The sequence below is a fragment of the Naumovozyma castellii genome, chromosome 6 (genome assembly GCF_000237345.1).
Source record: "Naumovozyma castellii chromosome 6, complete genome".
Taxonomy (NCBI): Eukaryota; Fungi; Ascomycota; class Saccharomycetes; order Saccharomycetales; family Saccharomycetaceae; genus Naumovozyma; species Naumovozyma castellii.
Window position 1 is genome coordinate 612,936 of NC_016496.1, and position 17,070 is coordinate 630,005.

The following is a 17,070-nucleotide window of genomic DNA, read 5'->3' on the forward strand; positions in this document are numbered from 1 at the left end:
GGTCCCCCGACTAGCGATAAATGCACCTGTATATGCCTCCTGTAACGACGTACTTTCAAACACGCTTAAACTAATAGCGGCGTTCCATTGATTAAACATTGCATTGCTTTTAAATTTGGTAGGTTAATAAACGAAACAAAAAAAAAAAATGATCCAGCATAACCACAGCTAAAAATTCTATTTAACTCAAAATCATGGAGTTTATATGAGTATACTAAGACAGAAAGCAACGTTACTTGTAGACTTTTTGCGACGTCGTTAACATCAAGATCTGCGGGTAACGCAATTTTTTATTTCCGAATTCCTTTAAATCGATAGAATAGTACTTATTAGCTTCGGAAGAGCTTACAAGTAGCAAGGGGAGAATTGAATAGCATCAAACATTCAAAGCGTCATCTCACAATGCTAGGCCATATCACCCGAAATATTGCATCGAATGCAATTGTCTCTTCTGCTTTAAGGAGGACATTTACAACGACTGCTAAAGCAAATAGTGGAAGGGCTGCCAAGTTTTTAAAGGCTCAGAAAAGGAAACAATTGAATATAGAGAAGCAAGAATCTATACAAAATTCCTTAGAAAAAGTGGATCCGGTATTTGGGAAGAAGGATACGCCGTTCATAGTGCGTATTTTGGCAGAACTAAAGGAACCATTAGTCCTATCATCTGGTTATGATATTGACGAAGTGGAAAAATTTTTAGCAGCTGTGGAGTCTACAAAGACTGAGCAAATTGAGTCATCGGGTTTAAACTCTGCCCTCCTTGAACTTGATGATGCCGAGACTTTACAGGATAAAAGAGATATCGTGTTGAGAATACTGAGTATGAGAAATGCGAATAATAAGACATCTATGAAGTTAGCATTGAATTTAGCCCTTAAAGAATTTCAACGGTTCCCTGGTGATACAGGATCAAGTGAAGTACAGGCTGCATGTATGACCGTTCGTATTCACAATATGGCAAAGCATCTACAAGATCATAAGAAAGATTTTGCCAATGAAAGGAAATTGCGAATGCTGGTTCAACAGAGGCAAAGTATTTTGAAATACCTAAAGAGAGATAATGCAGAAAGATATTATTGGGCAATTCAGAAGTTAGGTCTCACAGATTCTGCTGTGATGGAAGAATTTAATATGGATAGACAGTATATGCGAGACTATAAATTCTTTGAAGATAGGACAATGCTTTGAATGACAAAACTTTTGGTGTTACCGGAGAGTATGAATATACTTGTAAATAAGCTACGTATATATTTTAAATAATAAATTTTTTATATTCAACTGTGGTGGGAGGAGTGGCTGTCTCTCAAGGTAATATAAAATAGGTTTGATGTTGAAAAAAAATGTATACGAATATTTAAACTTATTTGTAGAATATTGTTTAATGTTACATTGGTAATAAAGGAGAGCGTTCGTTCTCATTGCCATTTAAATCCGAATCTGAATCTGTAAAATACTCTTCGTCATCTGACTCATCATCTTCAGTTTCCTTTAACATGTCTGCGTAATTCATAATCGCATTCCAATTGGGGAATAAAACATAGTACGATTCGATCAATCCAATCAATAGCATTGCAGAACCAATACCAACCCATAACCCATTTAATTTCATATCAAAATGCCAACTTAAGATTAACGCTAATGGGATCCCGAAAAGGTAGTAGGAGAGCAGATTTACAATGCTACCTAATGATTGCATACCTTGACCTCTAAGACAGGAACCTGCCACTGCATTTAAAGAGTCAAAGTTTTGAACTATCCCAACCAATGGTAGCAAATTACTTATAAGGGTTTTCACTTCTTCATCCTTAGAAAATATATTGGCAATAAAGTGACGTCCCAATATTAACAAAGAACAATTGATTAATCCAGCACCAAATGAAAATGTTAATCCAACCTTAGATGATATATGTGCACAATCTGTTCTCCTCGCCCCTATGAAATTAGCTATTCTTGTTGATGTTGATATACCGATTGCGAATGGGACCATGTACAATAATGCAGCCATAGTAGAGACGGCAGATTGGGCAGCTAAATAACTAGCACCAAAATATGCACTGAACAAGGTTAGCAATTCATAGGACAGTTCTTCAGCTTCCAGCATAATGATACCTGATAATGCTAAATGACCCAAATCTTTCCAATGTGTCAAGGCCTTACGGGAAAATCCACCCCAGCATTTCCCACCTTCGAACTTTATTGTATAAAACAATAATAGGAAAAACATCAACCAAAAATTGAGCACAACGGCTACCGCAGATCCAATAAATCCAATACCGATGTATTTATTCCAAACCAACGTGTAGCTAACAAGTATATTTGTTGGAGCACAAATAGCTAGCACATAAATACCAGCGTCAAATATCCCTTGTGCTTGTAAATACCTTTTCAAATTTTCAAAGAAAATGTAAGCAGGAGCACCTAGGATTAGAACTTTGAGAAATTGTGAAGTTAAGTGAATTAATTCCTTCTCTGGAACCACAAGATACAGGATAGGTTCTGAATAATACCAGAAGAATGCAAATGGGATAAAAATGACCAAAGAAAATGCAATGCATCGTTGTAAGTGGATACCAACGCTAAAATAACGACCTGATCCATATGCTTGTGGGCACAAAGTATCCAAACTTGTTGCAATTCCTTCAAATACGGCTAACGTAATGTTTGATGTCATTGATGCCAAGGATACAGCGGCAAGTTGATTTTTACCCAAATGGCCAACAGTTAATGAACATACCATGGGGAATATTTGTTCCAATAAGAATGTGAAGATTAATGGGAAAGAATAAGATGCCAGCACTTTTGCTTCCGATTTAAAAGTGACATCCTCATGTGCTAGACGGTCAAATTCAGCAGAATCTATATCTTCTTGGTAAATGGTTGGAACTGAACCTCTACTATTGATAGAGATAAATGAATGTCTGCGTGGTTTAGGTCCCACATGTATTATAGAGTCATAAACATGTCTCTGTTCCTGTATTCTATGTATAAATTCATCATAATCTAATCCTCTCGGTTGTTCAATGCTTGCCTCTAAACTTGGGTCATCCTCATTATCATCCGAGTTATAAACTGAAGAGTATCGACGTCCATGCTCTTGTACGATCCAATCTACATCTGAGGGAGATAATTCAGGTGTCTCTGATACTCTTGAAGGTAAAGAAATGGTCCTACTCAATTCACCACCATCTTCCTCATCATTGTAATAGGAATCCGGTTCTTCCTCCATAATTTGGTCCAAATAAAGGTTTGGTTCATGAACACTACTGCCAAAATCATCAGCTAATGAATGGAAACTTCTTTGATCTGAAGTGGCAGGTCGCCTACGATACTTCTTCACTAATGGGTTTTTCTTATTTGGTGGGAAGAATCCTAATGATATTCTTCTATGGGTGTTACCGATCCCCATACCGGTGGTTCGAATCGGATGTTGATGTAATTCCGATAAAGTCTTGGAAAAAAGAGCAGACATGTTGTGTCTTTGGATGTAGTATTGGTTCCGGTTTGAGAACCTACTAGTAATGCTAGATTCTCGTTGGCGATTCAAGTTTAGATGTAAGGAATGTTAAACAAGTCAGTTGTCGAATTTCCCTTTTAATTAAAATTTCAATAATTATTTTCCTGAAACTGAGAGAATGTAACTTTACTAAAAATGATGAACAGACAGGTTATATAAACAATGAAGTCGTATAACGTGGAAGGATATATTATCTATCTAATATGGTATGTGAATAATGTACATGTCTATATCTGTTTTTATATAGAATGGGAATCAGAAGACGTCTGGTAATTTTTCAATGACATATGAGTGTCCACCAACACTCATTAATGGAATCCCTGGGATCTTTCTCACTCTTTGCTTCAACCCAGCATCATTTGTAGCCACGATGAAACATTTATGTTGTAACACTCTATTAACAATGCAGTCATCCGCGTATGTCCCCTTGTGAGAGCAACTTAGCCTCTTTATTCTAGGATCACGAGCAAGTCTCAAGGCAATACGATACTTAGGTCCCAATTTTTCCAGTTCCGCCATAACACAGTCTGTAATCAAAGGATTACATTTGGCTAAGAGACAGTCCATCATCCCCTTGACCAAATCAATTTTCTTTTGAATGGAAAAATTGATAAAATTTGTATCGATCAATACTTGATAGGGAGGTTTGATGGCTTCATTATATTGGAAGAACAGAGCACTGGATACTTGTGGGACGTTCCTCGTGAGTTCCGGATCGTCCTTCTCTATCAGTTTATCCTGGTTGGCCTTTAAACGTTGGTCCTTCTTTGCGTTTAATGTACGTTTTACTAGTCCAAACTTTCTTGTCTTCTTGGCCTTACCCATTATATGTGTGTTTGTGTTGATGTTAATTCCACTGAGATGAGGTGAGGTGAGATGAGATGGGCTATTGTAAGTTTTTCATTCCATACTAATAAAATTAATTTAATTTTTCAAAAAGAACATCCATCCGTGACTTTTGTGACGATTTCGACCACGTGACCAAAATGTTCCATCAAGTTAAAACAGCAATGAGGATGATGACAGGTAGAGTTTGCCAATTATGTTCATTCATAATATCCCAAAACCTGTTATCTGCTAAGAATCTTAATAGAATATTAAAGCTCGATTTTTATCTTTTCGTTCTCCAGATTTTGACTGACAATGGAGAAAATCATCTTGCACAGCGTCCTGAACAGTAGTCCCATCTCCTTCATGAATTAAAAACCACCCAAGCTTACCAACTGATAGAAAATATTAATATTGAAAAAGGACTTGTTGAGAATCCCGCAAGGAAGGTACTAACAGGCTATAACTTTATATGTTCCAAAAAAATAAGCGTCACAGACAGGATTCGAACCTGCGCAGGTAAAACCCAATGCCTAATTGCTTTTTCTTGGAAATAGCAGGGCATCGCCTTAACCACTCGGCCACTGGGACAAGCTTAGAAATTATTGTTCAACAGTGTAGGTGTTAACGAATGGGTTATTATTTTTAAAACTCCATTATTGTAGTACCCAACCACTATTCTTTAACAATAAGATACTTAATACCCCCTATTAACTGGTGTTAACATTAGCAGATAATTATCGTCGAAATGACAGTACCACAGGTGAAGAAATTAACCGGGCGATAGACGGTTACGGATCTTCGTGCAAATCATGAAGTTAATAGCTAATTTTAGAACTTCATGAATGTTGGAACTATATGGTACCTGTCATTATAGTGTGTAGAATACACATTTTCGTGCAATAATATGGATGGTTTGTAAATAAGGAAAAGTTTTTATTCCATATATAAAAAATATAATTCATCTTACCCCTCTGTCTTATGACGGGGAGGGGCATTTCTGCTCGGATCCTACCCATAAGATGTGGTCCTGCAGTTTATTTTAATTCAATATATGTTTCCTTTTTCCTCCTGTCAAATAGATGCATATTTACATGATTATATCGTTATTATAATTAGAAGTTTATCTTTTTTTATGGACCTCAGGTGACCTCGAGTGCCAATTTGAAAGGTTTAGCTTGCCAGAAATCCAATTTTCAAAACTCTAAATTACTCTTGGTAAACACTTGCATTGGCTTTGTAGTTTCTTGAGGTAGATAGAAAAAATTGTGTTTCTGAGATATATTTAAAAATGTTTGCCATATTTATTGCTATTATTATTTAAAAGTGCTTTTATTTATTAGTATTATTATAAAGTATCAGTAATAGGAATTAGTTTAAGCCCTACCGAACATTCTCTTGTACAATGGTTTTTCATCTTTAGTTAAGCCATCCACATTGTAATCAGCACCTCTTCTAGATGGTGGGACCCATTCAGTAGACTTCCATGGTAAGACACCTTCTTCCCACATAGTGTTGACTTCTTCCAAAGTTAAACCCTTGGTTTCTGGAACGAAGAAGAAAACGTAGAAGAAAGAGAAACACAAACAACCCATGAAAACATAACCATAGTAGAAGTTAATGGCACCAGTGATAAATGGAGTGAAGAAAGAAATTAAGAAACCCCATAACCAGTTACAACCTTGAGCCAAAGACATACACTTGGACTTAACTCTCAATGGGAAAGTTTCAGAGTTGATAACAAATGGAATTGGAGCCCAGGTGGTAGCGAAACAGAAAATGTAGAAACAAGTAAAGACAATCATACAGTTACCAGCACCCTTTGATGATGGTTGATCTTTACCGTTTGGATATAATCTGGTGACACCGACAGAAGCATAAATGACGAAACAGACGGTAGTAGTAGCAGCACCCCATAGTAAACATCTACGACGACCGAATCTATCGACAGTATACAAGGCGAAGAAAGTGGAGAAGAAGTTAACGACACCAATAACAATAGATGTTTGGAAAGAATCTTCTAGACCAACAGATTTGAAAACAATGGTACCATAGTAGAAGAAATAGTTATCACCAGTCAATTGTTGCAAACATTGAATCATACAACCCATAACCAAACGTTGGAAAATCTTGTTCTTGGTTTGGAATAATTCACCCCAGGAAGCGTTACCAGCTAATTTTTCAGCTTCGACACCAGCTTGAACATTGTCGACTTCAGCTAAGACAGCTGGATCGTCAGCAGAAATTTTGTTAGAAAGAGCAATGGATCTCTTGGCTTCTTCAATCTTACCAACTTCAACCAAGTAACGTGGAGATTCAGGGACAAAAGTCATACCACCAATCATAAATAGAGCCCATGCAAAACATAAACCTAATGGAACTCTCCATTGGACAGAGTTAGAATAGTTCTTAGTACCGTAGTTAGTACAGTAACCCAAGAAAATACCAGCGGTAATCATCAATTGATAACAGGAGACTAAAGTACCTCTCATATGTTTTGGAGAAACTTCAGAAATCAACATTGGGGATAGGACAGCAATACCACCAACACCTAGACCGGAAATAATTCTACCGATAAAGTATTGGTACCAAGCCTTAACAGAAGCGATTTGAATAACGATACCGACAATGTAAATGCAGACAACAATAATCAAACCCATCTTACGACCATATATATCACCACTCTTGGCTAAGATAATACCACCGAAGGCACAACCAATGTTAAAGATAGAAACCATAAGACCCATTCTGACTTTGGACAAATAATGAGTACCATTGTGATGCTTTTGACCGAATCTTCTTAAGAAATCAGTTTGAGCGACAAAACCTGAAATGGTACCAGTATCCCAACCAAAAACGAAACCACCAAAGGCGATCATAATACACATGATGGAGACAGTAACATAAGCAGAGGCAGGTCTCTTTGGAATTTCGACGACTTCTGGATTGACTTCGGCGTCAATGTCGTCAGAGCCATATTTTTCATCATCTCTTTCAGCTTTGTTAGATGGAGTGGAAATGACAGAGTGAGTAGCAGACTCGATTGGAGTCTCTTGTTCAATAGGAGTTTGTTCTGCAAGTTCAGACATTTTTAATGTTTGTTAGACTTGTGAATGCTAAGAACTTTGTTGATGGTTTTTCTAAATTGTAATATAGAGAAAGTAATGGGAAGAGAACACCTACTTTGAATATATGATGGTTCTCATTCCTATTTATATATTTTTCTCGTTTGAAGATCCATGTCTAAACGTAAAGTTTGAAATTTTTCTTTGAAATCCGATAATAGTGGTTATTCCTGACACCGTTGTACAGAAGTTTCAGTACTGAAGCAGGACAAATCAAATAATGTTGAAAGAAGGAGACGTTTGCCAGCAACATTTCTGCAAGTGCTACGTAGTGTTTTTCCAGTTGTACGGGATGTTTTCAGTATAACAACGGGGCCCCACAAGTAATTGAAGCGGGGGCATTAAAACGTATACGCTTGCCCTCTCAGAAGATCCCGGAGCCCCAAATGACAGATGAGCTCTCGAGAGACAAATGAGTTGCCGGCGGAACATTTGTCCTAGTTGCTGCTTTCCTTTTTTCCTGTTTGGGTCACGGGAGAAACTACAGAACGACATTTCTCTGACGCGCCCGCACAACAGCCTTTGAACATTTGGCGGCGACATTTGTCAGGACAAAGTACCCGAATAGGAAATTCAAGGAAAAACTTTCACCCCCCATATTTAAAAAAAATATGCTAGACTGTGGCATGTTGGAAACACTTGTACTGGGAATTCTTAGGACATCAAGCCAATATTGAAGGGGTTTCTGAGCTAATTTTCCGTTCCTTTGGATTAATCCTTTTTTCTCGTACATGTGGTGTCATCTTTTGAACCGTTCCCAACACGGAATTACTTGCAAAAACTTACACCGATGTATTATTAACCTTAACTCTTCGGAAATTCATCCATATCTTGGTATATTTCGGTTAATTCCGATTTATCTCTCAACGGAATAAATTTTTAATAGTTGCGGGGGAGAAGGGGTCGAGTTCTTCACAGAGCATTGAGGAGGTATCTTCCGCGCGATTGTCAAAAGTTGAGCTATCCGGATCAGAAGTTCGCACAAGTGTAAACCTTAATGTCTCGTTTCTCGAGCACTAATGTCGGATCATGTATGAGAAGATTGGAAGAATACGCGAAACGCGTGGAAACAGATGTCCTGAAATAGCGTTTGTGTGGTCATTTAGTGGGAACGTCACTAAACTTTTTTTTATGCCAAAACACGGGGCGTGGGGGTTTATCGCGGGGCGCTTTCCACATTATTACCATTCGGCTGGTAACAAATATTGCAAACAGCTGACAAATCTCAATTGCAATTCTTTCTTGGAACCTCTTCAGTTGTTCCCAGTGGTCGGCTTGAGGAACACATTTGTATCTATTTTTTTTCTCACTTCTGGCACAATATTGTGACAAATGTTTTGGGGAAATCTCTACAATGTTGTTCTTGCTCTTTCTCTTGCTCTTAGTATTGTGAAGACTTGAAATAATAGTTCATAATTGTTCCTGTGCTTATTATCAAGCGGTTTTAACAGTTAAGTGTAAATAGACAACAAAAAAATGGTTAAATTTGTACGCATAGTAGAATGTGTCATTTAAATAGATTTTCTAGAAGTTTTTCAGTAAATCACCTTGTACAATACCTCAACAATAGTGTTTATAAAGTATTATTAGTCTGTTCTCTTTTCAATTATTTGGAAACTTGATCTTTTATCGTCTTAGTTTCACTACTCGACCATTTGAAGTTTCTTAAAGGAATTTCAACTTTTCTTCTAATTTCAGATAAAAATAAGTAACTATTTAATGTTGTTCTTTTTTGAATTACTTTCATTATATCTGGCCAAAATCAAGAAATTTGGATATTAAGATATTTTTATTTACAAAATATTAAGGATAGTATATTTTTTTAACTTTTTTAAAATGTCATACTCCCACGACTCTACAAAGCAAAAAAATAAATTAATACCAAATCCTGTTTATATGTTTGATATTACACTCTTAACTCCCGATCCTACCTTTAGTAACATTTTAATCCTTATTTTTCAAATTTTTTATGAAAATTTCTAAAATAATACCCAAGAAAAAAATTCTGTCATCTTCTAACCCTTTTTTTCGTTAACTTCAACAAAATATTATCAAACAGACACCCTAAAATGTTGTCTAACCAATTATTTGAGCTCGTTTTTAAAAGTAATTAATTTTAGATTTTTCCATTTTTATTTAAACCATTTATAAAAGAGATAAAAATTTATAGATATTCGTAGATGCGTTATAAAATTACATTGGTAATGCCCAGAAAGTTACTTTCTGCCAAACATTCTCTTGTAGATTGGGGTATCATCATGAGCCAATTCATCAATATTATAATCAGCACCTCTTCTAGAAGGTGGAACCCATGAAGCTGACTTCCATGGAACAACACCTTCACTATACATATCATTAACTTCTTCCAAAGTCAAACCTTTAGTCTCTGGAACAAAGAAGAAAACGTAAAAGTAGGCAAAGACCATACAACCCATAAACACATAACCGTAATAGAAGTTGATAGCACCAGTAATAAAAGGAGTGAAGAAACCAATCAAGAAACCCCATAACCAATTGGCAGCAGTAGCCACTGACATGGCCTTAGACTTGACTCTCAATGGGAAAGTTTCAGAAATGACAACATATGCAATAGGTGCCCAAGTGGTAGCGAAACAGAAAATATAGAAACAGGCAAAACAAATCATACAGTTACCAGCCCCCTTAGAGGATCCATTTCCTTCACCATTTGGCCATAATCTTGTAACACCAACAGATGCGTAAACAACATAACAACAAACCATTCCGACGGCCCCCCATAATAAACAGTTACGACGACCAAATTTATCAACGGTGTATAAAGAACAACAAGTAGAGGCTAAGTTAACAATACCAAAAACAATGGATGTTTCAAATGAATCTTGCATACCAACAGCAGTGAAAACCGTGGTACCGTAGTAAAAGAAATAATTATCACCAGTCAATTGTTGCAATGATTGAATCATAATACCCAACATTGTACGTTGTAACATGGCGGGCTTACCAGTAAACAATTCACCCCAGGAAGCAGAACCAGCCGCTCTAGCTTCTTCAACACTAGCTTCAATAAGTTCTAATTCCTGTTGGATAAATGGATGATCACCTGGGGTTTTATTAACCTTTGATAAGGAAGCTCTAGCTTCATCAATCTTCCCTGCTTCGACCAAGTAACGTGGGGATTCTGGAACAAAGGTCATACCACCAATCATAAATAGAGCCCATGCAAAACATAAACCTAATGGAACTCTCCATTGGACAGAGTTAGAATAGTTCTTAGTACCGTAGTTAGTACAGTAACCCAAGAAAATACCAAGGGTAATCATCAATTGGTAACAGGAGACTAAAGTACCTCTCATTTCCTTGGGTGCAACCTCAGAAATCAACATTGGGGATAGGACTGCAATACCACCAACACCTAGACCGGAAATAATTCTACCGATAAAGTATTGGTACCAAGCCTTAACAGAAGCGATTTGAATAATGATACCGACAATGTAAATGCAGACAACAATAATCAAACCCATCTTACGACCATGTGTATCACCTAATCTTGCCAAAACAATACCACCAATAGCACAACCGATGTTAAAGATAGAAACAATTAAACCCATTCTGACCTTGGACAAGTAAGGAGTACCATTGTGATGCTTTTGACCGAATCTTCTCAAGAAATCAGTTTGAGCGACAAAACCAGAAATGGTACCAGTATCCCAACCAAAAACGAAACCACCGAATGCCACCATAACACAACAAATAGATACTGTAACATAAGCACCTTTACCGTTATTTGGATTTACAAGTTCGGTCACTTGTTCATAGTCGTCGGAGCCATTCTTCTCCATACCGGCAGGATCATTTAGAACCTTTGAGTTATTTGAGTCTACTTCAATATTTGAATTTGAAGAAGTAGACTTCTGCGGAGTTATTAAATCAGGTGTAGAATTCATATTAGTATGTTCTAAATTGAATGAATTCGAATGATTTATTGAAGCTCTGAGACAGACAAAGGAAAAGTACCCCAGAAAAAATAATTAATGTTGGGGAACCTAAACCTTTTATATAAATTTCTCTGACAGTATATTGAAAAAGAATCGTGATTGAGTTGTTTATGAATACGTCCTTTTACCAGTTTTGTTCGTCGGTTTATTTAATTTTTCCGAGCTCTGTGCGCACTTTTACTGAAGATGTTCCGTGGAAACCATTTTCCGTGGCCCTTTGGGAATCGGAAACGGACTTGCTCGGAAAAATATATTCGTACGGCCCTGTCTTTTCTCGGAAAAAGTTTTTCCGAACTACGTAAATGAAAAAAAAAAGAAATTTTTCCGGGATACTTCTCTACTTCTTTTAGTAAGTTACCTAATAGACCCACGTAGTATTTCTAATGTTTGGGTTCTAACACGCGGTCGATAATATCAACCCAAACCCATACCTCCTGCCCGATAACGTTCCCGTGATAGCTTGAGGAGGTTGATGACGTTTCCCCAAACGTTTATTCATAAGAAAACCAACCGTTCACTTTAATTCTCCATTAAGCAAAAAGTGGAGAAAACGGAGTATGGTTGTGTATATTTCTTAGATATTCAATTTACCCCATAACTCCTCTTTGTTCTGGAGAGATTTTTCCCTTGCCACCTTCCTTCTTTTTGACGGCTGGTGGAAATAAGTAGTTACCTCCCATAAAACATTTGAAATTAAAATCTATCCCTGCTTGCTAATTGGGAGTAAACGTTAAACTAAGAATTCAAGAAGTGTTTACCAATATGTAAAATGAGACCAATAATTACTTCGAGATCAGGGTAAAAGGTTGATGATTTAATGCTTGCATCGAACGCCACCATTATCTATTATACACGTCATTAAAAACATTAATGCTATTATTTTCAAAAAAAACAGGTGGGTATTTAGATACTTATGTTATTATTATTATTCGAGTTATGAGATGTGCCATTTATTATGACCTTTAATGTACAACGAAATGTTATGATTCTTGTTTATAAGATGGAAATGAGAATATAAATGGGAAAAAAAAGGAAGGAAATTACAATCCTTACTCCTCATTGTAAGATTCACTTGTAACAACATCTGATTCAGAGATAAAAGTGACTTCAGCCCAACCCAAACCTTTAACTTCTTTACCATTATTAACATGTAAACTGAAATCTTCGTCAGCATATTGATAAATATAAGGCTTAGTTCCTGCAACACCGGAAACAATGTTCTTAACAAACCCAGGGACCTCTCCCATAACATCAATTCTTTGAACCAAGTTTCTTAAAGGACCTTCGACCGTAGCAGTGACCTTATCGGAATCCGGAAGATTGTTATTTTCAACTTCTTCATCTGTTAAAGTTGATTTGACACCCTTAAATTCCACTTTTAGATTTTTTGGGATATTCCAGCCCACAGAGTCGATTTCTGGGTTCAAATGTGATACAGTATTGTCCGTAGTCAATGCCAAAACTTCTTTATCCGACGTCAAAATACCCACAGATACCTTTGTATTAGCATATGATTTAGGAGTTGTATATTCCATTAAAACGGCAGAATAATCTTTAGAGTGAAAGTATAGGAAATTCCATGCCTTGGCAGCATGATGTGGCTTCATACCTTGGAATGCCATAACGAACATGGAGAAAGCAGGTTCCTTTTCATCAAAAGTAATCAAACGATCTTCATATATAACGTGCTCTTCTTCATCATCTTCACCCTCATCTTCGTTATTTTCATCTCTATCTTCTTCCTTGTTCGATTCTTGCTCTGCTGTATTTGTTTTATCGGCTTCAACTGGCTCCTCTTCTTTAGCTTCTTCACTTTCTCCACTCTCTGCGTTTTCTTCCTGTTCTTCCTGTTCTTCTTGTTCTTGAGCGATCTTCAATTTGATAGTACCATGACAAGAATTTCTTGGCCAAAACACATGTCTCATGGAACCCCATGGTTCATCAATGTTATCTCCATAATAAGTGGTTGGATCTTCACCGACTTTAGCACCAGGAGTCAATCTTATAAAAGTCAAATCAATCATGGATTGCTCGTTTACATTAGAAACAAAATGGTAAGTTGTATTTTCATCATTCAGTTCCACAGACAAATTATCAGCATAAAAATTTGGACCTTCAATTCTGAAGTTTTCCAATTTTGTAGATGTCCATAAATTTAATTCTTCTGGGTTCTTGGAATCGTAAATTCTGAAAGTGAATTGAGCTGCCGTGTGTATACCAATGATATTAGAATGTATAATTTGAGCGAACCCAACAATCCCAGTCTTCAAATTACTGAAATAAAAGGTCACAGTTTCAACATTTGTGTGATCTGGAGCAATCCAGAAGAAATCTTCGCGCGATGTAGAATGATATGGTTGCTTATCTTTCACTCTATCTACGACGGAATGAATACATTCCTTACCGTATTCTGGTTCAGCAATACCTGTAACTGCGGAAAGACCACCTTGAATCCACTTTAGCATTCTTTTTTTATGTGTGTGTTGTAGTAAATGATCTCTTTATAACGAACGGATCGATGTAGAGGTTTCTGAATTAAATATGTTTTTGATCTATTCAAAAGGCGACTGTAGTTCAGAGGGGTATTTCAAAAAGAAGACGTATAATGGTTCAATGATTTATTATCAGGAAGACAACGATCAGTATTTCTTCAATTGGTAGCTTTATGTATTCTAACTCAGCAATGATCTCTCCATCTCTTCAACAAAGCCCACCTTTAAATCGGTGATGAACGGGTCCAACCAAACAATCAGGAAAAGTTGATGCATTCAACGAAAAATTTGTGAAGCCGTTAAACGCGATTAACTCGTGAGCCGTGATTGTTAAAAGTTACCCGTATTTTAGTTAGGGTTTATAAAATTAAAATTAAGGGCTCTAATACTCAGGGTTAGACAAAGAGAAGCCCTGTTTGCTCAATGAAACTGTGAATTTAAGGAATATAACGGTAAGATCCTGTAGCGAGGCAGCAAGCTATCAAGTATCGCTAGCATCAGGAGTTCAAGATCCGCTACATACGTGTCCTTTGAGAAGAGAAATGCTTAGGAGAATACCGAAATTAAAGCTTGGTCAATCGATAAGATCTTATATTGTCCCATCCTTAAGTCATATAACTGAGGGCAATGCACTTCCTGGGCTTCTTAGCGTGAATGGTACCCAAAACGCATGGTTCGATAGAACTAGACATTACACAGAACAATTAAACGGACTTGTGAAAGACCAAGAACCAACGCAACAGGAATCATACTTAGATCTGGTGTTACGCTATGGAGAATCTGGTACCAGAAAAGATATCGTTAATTATGCGTCATTGCTATTCAACTTGAATTTTTGTTATTCTACTTTGAAAGGTTGTTCAGAACCATTACCTATTCCTCAAATTGGAGCTGATACTCTCTTAAAGACTCCTGACGTTAGTGTCTATGGTAACGAGGCAAAACTGAGCGTGACATACCCTAAACTAAATGATAATATTAAGAATTCCTTTGGTTCCATAACTGAATTTAAAACATTATTAATAAATTCAAACTTGGGTATATCCGGGGATGGCTTTACTTGGCTAGTGGCAAGGAAGAATACGTCAACAAGTCTGGGATCTTCAACATCTGCTTGGACCACTGCAAGGGATTCTACTGAACTATTTGTTGTTAATACTTACAATTCTGGTTCTCCATTTCTACTAAATAAAATGGACATGATGGATAATTTATCGAGGAGGTTGGCTGAGATTAGAAAAGCTCAGGAACCAGAACCTGCGGAGGAAGAAGTATCCAATAATGATACATCTGAATATATGAAATCTGTTGAGGAAGCAAGACAAACGAACGCCTACGAGAAATCAAAAAAATACATACCTTTGTTGGCTATCGACGCTTCTCCTAAATCCTGGTTATCAGACTATGGTGTATTTGGGAAGCAAGAATATCTTGAACGTGTTTGGAAGTCTATAGACTGGAACATTGTAGGAACTAGACTTCCGAATTAAGATGTTTAATAGTAATAATATTTCTAAAACTTAAGGATTTGTCAGAAGGGAATTATATAAATATAAAATTATATATGTACATATAATGATCATGTAAATAAAGAGGTCTTTTCATTCCATTTTAGCATCCATGAAGTTTATTTCACAGCTTCATAAAGGAATGTCAATTTTTTCTGCCTCCTACTTTTAAACTTTTCACTCTATTCAAAAGTTTGGAGCCAGCAGATTTTTTCTTTGTTTGTTGAGGGAGTCCAAGGTAAATATCATCTTCATCATCACCAAATGTGATATGTCCCGTTCCAGAACCACCACTTTTCGTGGTCGATATCCTTTCGGGATTCCTTGATCTTTGTATACTGCTACTACTGCTATTATATCTAGGAGGGTATCCTTCAGTTGATCCTGTTCTGTGTCTAGTTGGAGCATGACTATTTGTGCTCATATTCCTGCGTAAGTTATCAAATTTGTGTGCATTTTCCTCACGAAATTTGTAAGATACGGATTTATTCCTGTTTATATTATTACTAGTGTTCCCAGCTGCAGGTGCACCATCCAAGAAGGTAGTAGATCCCAAACCTGCAGTCGTTGGTCCATGAACCAACTCTGTTTTATTTTTAGTGTCCATTTGTTTAACATTTCCTACATTTCCTCTAATGGCGTCCTTTGTATCATTTCTTAACTTATATAAACCATCATCTTCATCATCATCCTCCCTACCAAAAACTTCATTAAGTGCCGATTTCTTAGCAGAGGCACCACCAATGGTGCTATTAGGACCATCTGCGGGGAATGCCATCACTGGAGCCACCTTATTACCTTTATTTCTATGGGGCGTACAGGCATCAAATGGACCATCATGATGGAATGAGCCACCAAATAACCCGGTAACATCCAACTTATCAATGGTATCAACATTCTTAGGCATCAATACTTTGCTTTTCCTCTTATCTTTCTTAGATGGCGACGATGTACTGGCTTTATTATGTGAGCTGTTATGATCGCTACGATGGCGATGACGAGGATGACGGTCACGCTCACGCTCACTACGGTGACGGTGAGAATGCTCCTTTTCTGAAGGGTACTTCCCTTTAGATTTCTTAGGTCCTGCTGCTTCTTCGTAAGAAGGTGGAGGTGGTAAAGTAGATGAAACGGGCTTGACTGTTTGTTCGTTGTCGACCTGAAGATATCTTTGTCTGAGTCTTTCTTTTTCGTCAGTCGAAGAGGAATGAACAGGTCTAGGTCTAGTATTTGTTTGTCTTGGTGGGCTGGCAGGTCTTTCCTCCACATCATCCAAAAAGGGGTTGGTGGAAGCTGGTTTAACACCCTTAGGAGACATATTACCACTGAATGCACTTTCCGCGGGCGAAGCTATGTTTCTTCCAAACATTTCATCCGCCTCATAGGGTGTTGAGAAGCTGGAGTGTGAAGAAGTTCCTCTCATTTGAGATGAGGCCCAATCTTGAAACTGTCTATCATTACCATATTGGTTCACACCAACATCAACGTTGGCTGCTGATCTAAATGGGTTAGTTGTAGAGAATGGTCTGCCTCTACCGCTGTTCTGCGTGTCTGAGCGGTCTAGCATTTCGAATGTTCTTATCGATAACGATGTGATCTTGTATTGGACTATTATCTATCTGATTATTC

The 17,070-nt window shown here is 37.1% G+C and overlaps 8 protein-coding genes and 1 non-coding gene across 9 annotated transcripts; 2 read left to right on the forward strand and 7 right to left on the reverse strand.

Moving 5' to 3' along the window:
• Window positions 1–402: 402 nt before the first annotated feature.
• On the forward strand, window positions 403–1,188 carry MRPS28 (mitochondrial 37S ribosomal protein uS15m; the record flags this gene model as incomplete). The annotated part of the gene is made up of 1 exon (XM_003677097.1): window positions 403–1,188. The coding sequence occupies one exon, from the start codon at window positions 403–405 to the stop codon at window positions 1,186–1,188; it is 786 nt and encodes a 261-aa protein (XP_003677145.1).
• A 196-nt stretch (window positions 1,189–1,384) lies between these two features.
• Window positions 1,385–3,469, reverse strand: NCAS0F03080 (uncharacterized protein; the record flags this gene model as incomplete). Its single annotated transcript, XM_003677098.1, has 1 exon — window positions 1,385–3,469. One exon carries the CDS (start codon window positions 3,467–3,469, stop codon window positions 1,385–1,387), a length of 2,085 nt encoding a protein of 694 aa, XP_003677146.1.
• A 300-nt stretch (window positions 3,470–3,769) lies between these two features.
• FCF1 (rRNA-processing protein FCF1) lies at window positions 3,770–4,339 on the reverse strand (the record flags this gene model as incomplete). Its single annotated transcript, XM_003677099.1, has 1 exon — window positions 3,770–4,339. One exon carries the CDS (start codon window positions 4,337–4,339, stop codon window positions 3,770–3,772), a length of 570 nt encoding a protein of 189 aa, XP_003677147.1.
• A 493-nt stretch (window positions 4,340–4,832) lies between these two features.
• On the reverse strand, window positions 4,833–4,933 carry NCAS0Ftrna21S. Its single transcript is given in 2 exon segments — window positions 4,833–4,878; window positions 4,896–4,933. It is a non-coding gene; the product is annotated as a tRNA-Ser (tRNA).
• A 785-nt stretch (window positions 4,934–5,718) lies between these two features.
• Window positions 5,719–7,431, reverse strand: NCAS0F03100 (sugar porter family MFS transporter; the record flags this gene model as incomplete). The annotated part of the gene is made up of 1 exon (XM_003677100.1): window positions 5,719–7,431. One exon carries the CDS (start codon window positions 7,429–7,431, stop codon window positions 5,719–5,721), a length of 1,713 nt encoding a protein of 570 aa, XP_003677148.1.
• A 2,252-nt stretch (window positions 7,432–9,683) lies between these two features.
• On the reverse strand, window positions 9,684–11,390 carry NCAS0F03110 (hexose transporter HXT3; the record flags this gene model as incomplete). The annotated part of the gene is made up of 1 exon (XM_003677101.1): window positions 9,684–11,390. One exon carries the CDS (start codon window positions 11,388–11,390, stop codon window positions 9,684–9,686), a length of 1,707 nt encoding a protein of 568 aa, XP_003677149.1.
• A 1,100-nt stretch (window positions 11,391–12,490) lies between these two features.
• Window positions 12,491–13,906, reverse strand: SVF1 (Svf1p; the record flags this gene model as incomplete). The annotated part of the gene is made up of 1 exon (XM_003677102.1): window positions 12,491–13,906. The coding sequence occupies one exon, from the start codon at window positions 13,904–13,906 to the stop codon at window positions 12,491–12,493; it is 1,416 nt and encodes a 471-aa protein (XP_003677150.1).
• A 569-nt stretch (window positions 13,907–14,475) lies between these two features.
• MRP1 (mitochondrial 37S ribosomal protein mS43) lies at window positions 14,476–15,423 on the forward strand (the record flags this gene model as incomplete). The annotated part of the gene is made up of 1 exon (XM_003677103.1): window positions 14,476–15,423. The coding sequence occupies one exon, from the start codon at window positions 14,476–14,478 to the stop codon at window positions 15,421–15,423; it is 948 nt and encodes a 315-aa protein (XP_003677151.1).
• A 163-nt stretch (window positions 15,424–15,586) lies between these two features.
• Window positions 15,587–17,008, reverse strand: PAL1 (Pal1p; the record flags this gene model as incomplete). Its single annotated transcript, XM_003677104.1, has 1 exon — window positions 15,587–17,008. One exon carries the CDS (start codon window positions 17,006–17,008, stop codon window positions 15,587–15,589), a length of 1,422 nt encoding a protein of 473 aa, XP_003677152.1.
• Between the last annotated feature and the right edge of the window lie 62 nt (window positions 17,009–17,070).